We start from the raw sequence: 11,447 nt of genomic DNA on the forward strand, positions 1-11,447 counted from the left end.
TTTGTCATGTATTTAAGAATTCCTCAAAGTTCAGGTTCAAAAGATATGTAATGTAAATGAAGGCTAGTTGCTTTTGAAACTTGTTGAGCTGAAACAGATGATCACTCTATCTTAAAATTTCTGTGTAGTGTTTTGTTTATTTGTTTTTTTGTTTCCTCGTGAATAATTAATATATTATGATATAAGTGACACAGTTTAACCAATGATCTGTCTCTGTTCATCCTCCCAACTGTCACTTTGTTGACATGCACTGAAGTAGGCCAAATAAACTGATGATTGTTATCTTTTTACCTATTTTCACTTTGATGTTCCAAAGTTATTAGACTTTAATCTTCAAAATAATGAACTGTTATTGACCATTAGTTCAGGTTTGTCGATTTAAAATTGGTATTTGCTGCTTCTCTGCCAGGCACCCAGCATTAAGAAGTAAGAGTAAAGACTGGTCATCTTTGTGTTAAAAAATGTGTCCTGGTAAGATATGTCTTCCTGTGGACTGTTACCTTTTGAGCTAGCAAGTTTGTGGTATTAAGATATAGCATTTCTGTACTGGTTTACGATGCCTGGTATTTCGTATGGAAACAGATCGAAAAAAGATTTTTAAATACTTACAGCAAATGCTTTTTTCTGCATTTTTAAAAACACTGATTTTATCATTCCTGTTGTCTTTATTTATGTTTTATATGTTGTTTTATCTGAAGCACTTTTAATAAATTAGATGAATATAATAAAACAAGGGAAGTATTCTGCTAGATATTTTACTAAACAATTTTAAGTAGAAAATGATTACAGTACTTTGGTCTAATTATATATCATGTGATACATGTGTATTGTACTTATGTTTTAATCATGTGACATGTTGTAATTCTAATGTCTTTATATGAGTGGTTTTGTATGTATTGAACATCTGTTTCAGTTCCAACAGCTGACTCTAATGTTTATGTTAATAATAAGGATGTACAATATACGTAAGATATATATATCCTGAAGAGTCCCAATGGAAGGATGAAATCGATAGAATGGAACTGTTAACTTTTTACTTATTTTATTATTTTATTTAATGAATATACATACAACTCGTCTTAACATCAACTCAACAATGTTAGATCTGTAAATTTGCTTTCGCAAATTTTTTGTTCTTCCCTCGAAAATTTACAGATCTAACATTGTTGGGTTGATGTTTAGACGAGTTGTATATACATAATGTACACAGCCATGTATCACCATCATTGCTGGTGATCGATGGATAAATCTGTTGTAGAGTTGTCACTGACTCAGACGTACTTATATATATATATATATATATATATATATATATATATATATATATATATATATATATATATATATATATATATATATGTATGTAAGAATATGAACAGTGCGGTATTGTTTCTATTTTTACACTTTTCCTTGACATAATTTTACATATGCATTATTCAAAGACCAACAGAAGGACAGCCATGGTTCAGCCACCAAGAGAAAAAGATGAAAGCACAGTCATTAATTAAATACAAAAGTAGACATTTTGAATAGAAAATAAATTATATTTTATTATGCAAAACCATTGATTTTGATAGTGTATATTCATGTAAACTTCATTTATTTATTTTAGTAATGGCAGGTAAAAAAGGCCATAGAAATTCATTTACTTATGAATAATTATTTCTTGAGTTAACTTAGGTTTTTTAAGTACCATTTGACTTTTTTTTATTTGATATGGAGATAATTCTATTAAAGTGAATATTACACAGTAAAAAGTTAAATAGGTCAGATTTTAGAAATGCAATATTATACTTTGATTGAAAACACAGTTTATTAGTAACAGACACCATTTATTAGATATATGTCTCCACACAACACTATGTAAATGCATTTGAATTTTGAATACAAAGCTCTGTGTTGATGTAAAACTATTTGCAAGAAATCCATATTGTTGTTAAAAGAAATGTTGTTATGATTTCTGGAAGCATTTAACCTGTCTTAACATATAAACAATTTTAATTTCATTTTGAAACTTCAAAAGTGTAAAAGTCAAGTTGATCACTAGTATTTTAATACCTTTTATAAGGTTAACAAATGCTGCTTTGAACATAGCTTTGTTGCTTTGTTTTAAATGTAAACCACATATTGTTTTCTGTTTTCGATAGAAATTGTGTCTGTTGTCATTGCCCATCAATCATTGTATCCTTTAGATTTTAATAGTTTTATGCAGATTGTAAAATTTGAAACATTTTATTCCTAAACCTAGTTAATTCTGTGATAAATGCTTTTAATGTTTTCAGTTATTATTATAATTTCTAATTGACAATGTAAGTTTTAATTGTGACAATGTTATATATATTTTACCAGTTACAGGAATGAAAACCCATATTATAGATTGTCTGTTAGTATATTACATACATGTATTGTATGATGATAATAAGTGTACATTGAAAATTAATCACTGTCATTTAAACACCTTATTATCATGGTTCATAGACATCTTTGTTAAAGGTAGTGAAAAATGTTGGTTTAGGGTAGTTTCTGGTCACTTGAAATTGAAATTTAGTATATATGTTCATTACTAAGTGAAATGTTATATATGCCAAACAAGGGTTCTGATCAAAGTTTCTGTGTTCACTGAGAAAATGTGTAAGTGTGAGTGGGATGTGGATACATATTCTTGTTGAACTTATAAGATGGTTCCAATTAATTACTGTTTTTTAGAAACAAAATTTTCACATTTTGAAAAAAAGTTGTTTTGAGTGAATTTGATGAGTTTGTTTAAAAAAATAGAATGATAGGAGTTTTGAGAAAACAAAATTAAGATATTATAAAGAAAAGAAAGCATCCTGGCTATTTCAATATGTCAGACTTGAGAGAACCAATCAATTTATGAAATATCAAAAATACAGGTCCAAAGAATCATAGATCAGTATTGTTTGTAATTATTTTTAGTCGAAGGTACATGTAGTTAGAGGTGCTGTTAATTTTTCTTATATTATAATTTAACAACAAAACTTAACACTAGTGGTGGTCCTATTTTTGTTATTATGAAGTGTTTAACTAAAGGAAAGAGATCTTTTTATACCTTTTCTTAAAATTTTATCAATTGATTTTTCTTGTTCACCTAGTTTATTTTTCTTTCTCAACTAAGGGACGACATCAAAAGATCGATGTAGGATAAAAAACTTAAATCGAATAGTTTGGGGGTGGGGGGGTCAACATTGCTCAAGTTTTGTTTATCTAAAATCGATTTTACATATATCCATATAGGTAAATCAATTTTTCACAAATTAAGTTAAGAAGGGGGGTAGGGGGTCAGCGAAAAAACTAATGTGAATTAAGTTTTTTTATCCTACATTGAACTTTTGATGTCATCCCTAAGACAATCCTTATGAAATATTATATGTTTTCACAACCTACAAAAGGAAACATACATAAATTATCATGACAAATGATATTATCCCTTCACATATTGTCTGCCTGACACATGATAAAAAAATTGAAATTAGAAAAGAAAAATAATTATCTAGGAGTTACTTAATACAAAAACTATTTATGAAAAACTTTTTATTGCATAACAGTAATGAAGCCATAACATCTAGTATCATATGTCTTGACAGAAAACACATGAAAAGGAAGTTTTAACTGTTATTCAGTATGTATTTCCTTTATAACTTAATTCATTTATACATAGATAAATAACATTCTTACTTTACAACTCAAGTTTTTAATAGTATGCCATTTATTTTTACTTTTTTGCAATACTGAAATTTGAATTGTAAGTTACATGTACTGTTGATATGTAATTTATAATGAATTGATTAAATGCCAGATCAAGTCCTTTCATTCTATAGTTCCTTTTTTCATTGAAAACATTATATTTGTGTGTGACATGGGGTTTATTTTCTTACTGTATAATTGGATAAATAGGGCATTAACTTATGCATGCTTTTAATGTATTTATATTGACCATGTGTGTTGGGGGGTGTTCATTTATAGAGTTTTTACACATTATTGAAGGAGAAAAAAAAACATTTGTATTAAAAGTATTTCTCACTAAAAACAGACAAAAATAGCAACAACAAAAAATCTCATTTAAAAGTGTATATGAAATTGTTTCTTGGTTGAATGTTTTTTGCTTTTTAAATACCATATAAAACGATGCAACAATTTATTAATCTTAGTGTGTTACTGCAGCCTTGTTGCCACAGCTATCGACTCTGTAGGTTGACTGAAGTACACATGCTTATCTGACAGGGGTCACCATACATACCATAACCTCATATGCATGGTTCAGTGATTAGATGTCTAAGCCAGTTTTGTTGAATTGCAACATAATTATTGTATTTTATCTGATTGAAATGTCTGCTTGCTTATCCAATATATATGTGTAATCTTGGCCAAGCTGAAGTATGTAGTGGTATTTGATTAGAATTGCCTGTTTTCCTTTTGAAAGTCAGTGGTTCTCTTGGGGACTTTGGCTTCCTCTTACCAATCAAACATGCCATGATAAAGCCAGTGATATTGATGGTTTTTTTCAAAACTACCTCTACCCTTTTTTATTAGGAAAATATGTGTCATTTTTATCAAATTTGGAAATTTATAATAAACCATGAATTTGACTGAAACTTCAATTTGCAGACCCCCTTTCAAGAGAAAAAAACCCTGCTTTGAAACAAAACCCCTTATTGTCAGTGATGATACATAAATAGACCCTCAAATTTATACATTTAGTCATTGTAGGCATGAAAAATGAATAAATGAGTGTTTTTCAGTTTGCATTCATGCACAATTACTACCGAGACTGCACTATTTGGGAAAACAGTTGTCTTTTTGGGAATAATTTTAAGCCATTTTTTTTTCCATATTTGGATTCTTCACCAGGGGAAAAAGCCTTTATTCTCCAGTAATTTAAGGCAAACAATATCACTGAAAGCAGTGACATTAAACACTAACCATGGAAGTATTATATTGACAGGAACTACAACGATTAATTAGCATTTATTTATAACCCGGGTAGCCCTGTAGAAAAGATATGGAAACTGTCTAATTAGTACGCTGTCGTTAATTTCTTTTGTGACTCTGAGATGCCGCAGTCATAAATTGACCAGAGATACTACTTATCAATCACGTGGTTTTAATCGAGACAGCTTTACAATATTACCTGTCGGAAAACACCTTTACTTATTTCAATCGCGTCGGTAGACCTTTATTCGTGAACAACTTATTTAAACAAATCGACTGATGCATAAAAAATGAAAATCGGCCCAGAATTAATTTTTCTACAACGATTTGAAATAGTGAGTGACATTATTTTATTAGTTTGTGGGTGAAGTTTAAATCGCGATTAAGGTGTGTTCCGGTTACCGCCGGTTAACAATAAATATTAAAACTGTGAAGTTTAGAGTAATATATATGGTTAAGTTACTGGATAATCCTGGAAAGTAGAAATTTCCATTTTATAATACGAAAATTAATCGAGCAAGTACCAATCCTCAGAGTACCAATCAACAAAATACAGCAGAAGAAACTACGTTATATAGATATTTATATAATACATTTCTGTCCCCTAAAATATGTTATCACTATCCGACCAAATGAAACCGTACAAATGATACTGGTAAATATTATTGAACAGTCGCACAAGAATTTGTACAATGTCACTATACAAATACTTGAGTCGCAGTACTAAAAAAAAATCAACACATCGGGGTTCAGCTGAACATTCGTATATACCAACCAATGATCTTACCCTACATTTATTTAAAATCTCTTTGATCTTTTGATTTTATCAGAACGATCATTTACAATCGTCTTAAATATGCAGGAAATGTGTTCCACTCAATGGAGTAAACAGTAGTTATTATATAATCACAACTTGCGATATATATTACATATAGTGAATTTCTACCGAAAAAATAAATCAATAAAAATGGGGCATTTATTCAATAAATTTGGTGCACATTTCCATCGTCAACGAGTTTTCTATAGAATTAATGATGACTCGCATTAATCCATCAATCACTAAATCGGCACAGTTAGGTAACGGAATCTGCCGAAGTTTGCCGATTGCTGTTTCCTAAGAATTTATCACAACTTTCGATTTCTTCGTTTATTTCCGTAATCCCGAAATCAACCGAGAATGACAATATTGTAGGGCACCACACGCTGCTATGTAAATAACGTGCCATGTTTCAAGCTAATTAACATGTCATTAAATTGGGCGCGGCATCGCAGATGAAACGTTTGAAGTCGGGTCGTAGTAGTTCCTGTCAATATAATACTTCCATGCACTAACCATCGATAAATCATTGGCAATCATATCACATCTCCATGTTTTTTATTATTTTTTAATTTTATGTTATGTTATTTCACCTTGACCTCACACTCTTAACCTAATGTTGTATAATATTATGATTACCTGAGAGAAATGATTATTACCTGTTAATGATTGCTGTTTAGTGTGTAGTGCCATACAGTTATGAACATTAGTTCTGTATTATCTATTATTTACATTTTAACAAAATACTTTGTAAAACCTTGGCAGCATTTCTTAATATTTAACTCAATAAACACATCATGAAATTTAGTTAATTATTTTTTTAATCAGAATCAGGTGAAGCTGGTGTGTGTGCTAACCAGCACCAAATAAAAAGATTTAACTGAAGTTATGCCTTTTTAATAAATTAATACATTCTCTTGGAATGAAATCTCTCAGAGATGTTGGGCATACATCAATGAGGCAGTAACCCAAGGAGAAAAACAACTGAAAGCCACCAAGAGGTTTATATGTAGTCCTCAACAATAGAAACTGTCAACCTATTAGTCTTCCATGGTCTAAAAAGGTGTTAATAAATTTATACTGAAACATTTATCTGCCATCAACATCAGATTCTTGTAGAAGCAAAAACATTTATTTAGTTGAGAATGGAAATTGAGAATGTTTTAAAGATACAACAACCTGACAAAAGAGCAGAAAACAGCCCAAGACTGCCAATGGGTCTTCAACACAGCTTAAAATATCACACCCATAGTTGGGCCTCAGCTGGCTCCATAACTAAAATGTGTACTAGTTCAGTGAAAAAGGATGTCGGACTAAACTCCAAAACATATGAATGAACTAAAATTGAAAAAAACATACAAGACCAACAAAGGCCAGAGGCTCCTGACTTGGGACTGACACAAAAATGTGGTGGCGTTAAACATGTTTTGTGAGATCTCAACCCTGACTCACGTATATATGACTTGGGACAGGCACACGATTTTTCCTCCCTCTACTCTCCCTTTTTAAACTAGGTCAGTGGACTACTGTGAAGTACATGAAAGATAGAACAATAAAAAATCTCTGCATGAAAACACTTTATTTAAAGTACATAAAGAATGAACAATAAAAATCTGTGTAGCAAAAACTGCATTCTAAACTAACTAGTGGTTTGATCGAAGTAAGGAGTCTGGGACATATTGTTTTTGAAAATTACCATTTAAAATTTTGAATCTATGTATAAATGCTGATTGGATGGCAAACGTGGATGTAATAGTGGTTTTTACATACCTAGGTTTTCAAATATGTGGCTTGAAGCGTTCCTGATGAAGGTAAATCCAGCAAAGCACTTTGGACGCATTGAATCAATAATGTTTTGTTTTCATAGTAGCACAAAGTTCCCTTTGAAACCATACAGAACACCACATTTTTATTTTCTTCTCTGCAATTTCTCGTTCATTTTCAACTTATATTTCTAGGAACAACCCTTATTTGGTTTTACATTGGTTTCTGAGGCAATATTTGATTCTGAACATTTAATCTTCAAAAATCTCTTCTGAAGCTGAGATAAAAAATATTTTGATGGTAGATCATCTACAAACATCCTTATCTTGTTTTAATTGGGGTAGTGATGTTACAAAGTTGTTTAACATTATCCTTGCAAAATGGTTTGGTGAACAGCTGTTTTAAATAAACATTGTTAAAAGCTCAATAACTGGACTGCATAACCTTATTTGACAGTTGATTATCAATGCATAGGATTTAATGTCCCATTGAAAGGAAAAGAACCAAGGTAGAATCAATGGTTTATTTGTATGCAGTGAAAATTGTAAAAGTACAACATAAATTCATAAAAAAATCAAGAGTTAGTTCCCTTAGACTGATGGCTAAATGAATGTGCTTTTCGTAGGTCAGATACACAAACTACTACTAAAATATACACATTTGTCATCTAAACAAACAGCTACTAAGAAATCATTCCCCTACAGATTTCACGCCCTGACATTTATAACAGACACTAATAACTTCTACTAAGATATCTAACAGATTTATATCATATTGTAAAAAACCCATGACTGAGTATTAACTCCTTTATATAAAAGGAAATTGTATTTTTACACTTATAAATAATTATATATATCTTTGAATTTGATTTAAATCCCTTTCCAGGCTAATAAAGTATATGAAATGAAAGGGTGAAGCTGATTAAGTTGAGAAAAATTGAAGATTAAACTTTTTTCAAGTATTTTTTTCTCCTTGCACATTGCACAATAGATTCAGACCAGACAAGCTGCATGCACAGATTTGAACTGACCACACAATCACAAAAAAAATAATAAAATAGTAAGGAGAGGTAAATATCAAATTTCCTACAGAACAAAGTTTAATAATGAAAGTATTTTTTAATGTCTTTCTGCTCATGTTTTTCACAGCCACTAAGTAACAATCACATAAAACCTTATGTCTTATGATAAAAAATATTACTTCCATGATCTAACCATACAATCAAATAGCAACTTCAGCAATCATCATTTTCTTTTTGTTGAGGATTAAATGATCCAAGGATTTGTGACCTATGTACACAATACAAATCCTTGAATCAGCTTAATGTTATATCACAATAATTTTACATACAGCATATATACTAAATATAGTTGTAATTACTTTTAATGTGGAAGTTCATGAAGTTAATGAACTAACAAACAGTTCATTTCAAATGTATGTCAAATTATAGAGAAAATTGATTAGCACTAAGAAAATTAAAAGGTAATATTTATAAATGAATATCTGTGTTAGGAACTTTTTGAATGAAAAAAAAATAAAATTATTAGTTAAATTATTGTTAAAGTTGCTTTACTGGAGCATTTGTTAAAACAAATACAAAAAAGCTGCATTATTTAGAATTTTTAGAATTTTAATAAAAGAATATGTTGGGTTATTTGAATAAGATAGCTTCATATCACATAAAAAAAAAAAACATCTAAGGGTCATCCTTAAGTCTTCAACAAAAGAAAATGTCCAGATTAAGTGCTCAATCTTTGAACTATGAATAAACTTAAAAAGGAACTCTTTAAAATACCCATCAAATTTCAAATAACAAAAGATAACCACTAAGAGTATTCCTGACTTTGGACAGGAGTATGAATATATGGCACTGAGTTTAACATTTTTTCTACCTTGATCTTCCATCTTTTAACCATGATCTATGTAATAATAAAAGATCATGTTTCAAATTCTGATGCTGTATCCTATATAGCTTATCAGCTCATTAATGAAGGCAAAGGGTGGAATTTTTGCTCTGAATGATTCTGATGAAGGTTAATCAAGAGATTTAAAACAATTTGGATGCACCAAAAATATGAAAAAACACTTAGTAATGAAATATTAAGATCATGGAAAATCTTGTCAATGAAAACTTGTGTGCATATATCAATAAAGAAATACAATCCTTAAGGAGCCATCAGAACATCACTTCCAGGATAGGAAAATATTTTATGAATTAGCAGTGAGAAATTGTAATATCAAGGCCTAATTAAAAGACTGATTATCTCTTAAGTTAGATTCAGTAAGTATATGCTTAGAGGGATAACTTTCATTTGTATATTTATACAATTCTAGAGTGTTTATCTATTACATGGTTTAGTCAGATTAGAATACACAGTAGTTTATTACTACAGGTTTATCTATCACATGGTTTAGTCAGATTAGAATACAGAGTAGTTTATGACTACAGGTTTATCTATCACATGGTTTTAGTCAGATTAGAATACACAGTAGTTTATTACTACAGGTTTATCTATCACATGGTTTTAGTCAGATTAGAATACACAGCAGTTTATGACTACAGGTTTATCTATCACATGGTTTTAGTCAGATTAGAATACATAGTAGTTTATGACTACAGGTTTATCTATCACATGGTTTAGTCAGATTAGAATACACAGTAGTTTATTACTACAGGTTTATCTATCACATGGTTTTAGTCAGATTAGAATACACAGTAGTTTATTACTACAGGTTTATCTATCACATGGTTTTAGTCAGATTAGAATACACAGTAGTTTATTACTACAGGTTTATCTATCACATGGTTTTAGTCAGATTAGAATACACAGTAGTTTATTACTACAGGTTTATCTATCACATGGTTTTAGTCAGATTAGAATACACAGTAGTTTATTACTACAGGTTTATCTATCACATGGTTTTAGTCAGATTAGAATACACAGTAGTTTATTACTACAGGTTTATCTATCACATGGTTTTAGTCAGATTAGAATACATAGTAGTTTATGACTACAGGTTTATCTATCACATGGTTTTAGTCAGATTAGAATACACAGTAGTTTATGACTACAGGTTTATCTATCACATGGTTTTAGTCAGATTAGAATACACAGTAGTTTATGACTACAGGTTTATCTATCACATGGTTTTAGTCAGATTAGAATACACAGTAGTTTATTACTACAGGTTTATCTATCACATGGTTTTAGTCAGATTAGAATACACAGTAGTTTATTACTACAGGTTTATTTATTACATGGTTTTAGTCAGATTAGAATACATAGTAGTTTATGACTACAGGTTTATCTATCACATGGTTTTAGTCATATTAGAATACACAGTAGTTTATTACTACAGGTTTATCTATCACATGGTTTTAGTCAGATTAGAATACACAGCAGTTTATGACTACAGGTTTATCTATCACATGGTTTTAGTCAGATTAGAATACACAGTAGTTTATTACTACAGGTTTATCTATCACATGGTTTTAGTCAGATTAGAATACATAGTAGTTTATGACTACAGGTTTATCTATCACATGGTTTTAGTCAGATTAGAATACACAGTAGTTTATTACTATGGGTTTACCTATCACATGGTTTAGTCAGATTAGAATACACAGTAATTTATGACTACAGGTTTATCTATCACATGGTTTTAGTCAGATTAGAATACATAGTAGTTTATTACTATGGGTTTATCTATCACATGGTTTAGTCAGATTAGAATACACAGTAGTTTATTACTACAGGTTTATCTATCACATGGTTTAGTCAGATTAGATAACACAGTAGTTTATGACTACAGGTTTATCTATTACATGGTTTTAGTCAGATTAGAATACACAGTAGTTTATTACTACAGGTTTATCTATCACATGGTTTAGTCAGATTAGATTACACAGTAGTTT

The 11,447-nt window shown here is 30.0% G+C and overlaps 1 protein-coding gene and 1 long non-coding RNA gene across 2 annotated transcripts in view; both read left to right on the forward strand.

Annotated features, from left to right (window-relative positions):
* LOC143071603 (uncharacterized) overlaps positions 1 to 6,574 on the forward strand; it is a 90,181-nt gene extending 83,607 nt beyond the window's left edge. Inside the window, exon 2 of the long non-coding RNA XR_012976923.1 lies at positions 3,328 to 6,574. This is a non-coding gene — a long non-coding RNA (uncharacterized LOC143071603). The remainder of the gene's footprint in view (positions 1 to 3,327) is intronic.
* The window catches only part of LOC143071546 (uncharacterized), a 56,729-nt gene extending 50,155 nt beyond the window's left edge, over positions 1 to 6,574 (forward strand). The window contains exon 26 of the mRNA XM_076245918.1: positions 1,426 to 6,574. Coding sequence (XP_076102033.1) covers positions 1,426 to 1,489 — 64 coding nt within the window. The 3' untranslated portion in view covers positions 1,490 to 6,574. The remainder of the gene's footprint in view (positions 1 to 1,425) is intronic.
* Positions 6,575 to 11,447: the final 4,873 nt, after the last annotated feature.

The sequence above is a fragment of the Mytilus galloprovincialis genome, chromosome 1 (genome assembly GCF_965363235.1).
Source record: "Mytilus galloprovincialis chromosome 1, xbMytGall1.hap1.1, whole genome shotgun sequence".
NCBI classification, from domain to species: Eukaryota; Metazoa; Mollusca; class Bivalvia; order Mytilida; family Mytilidae; genus Mytilus; species Mytilus galloprovincialis.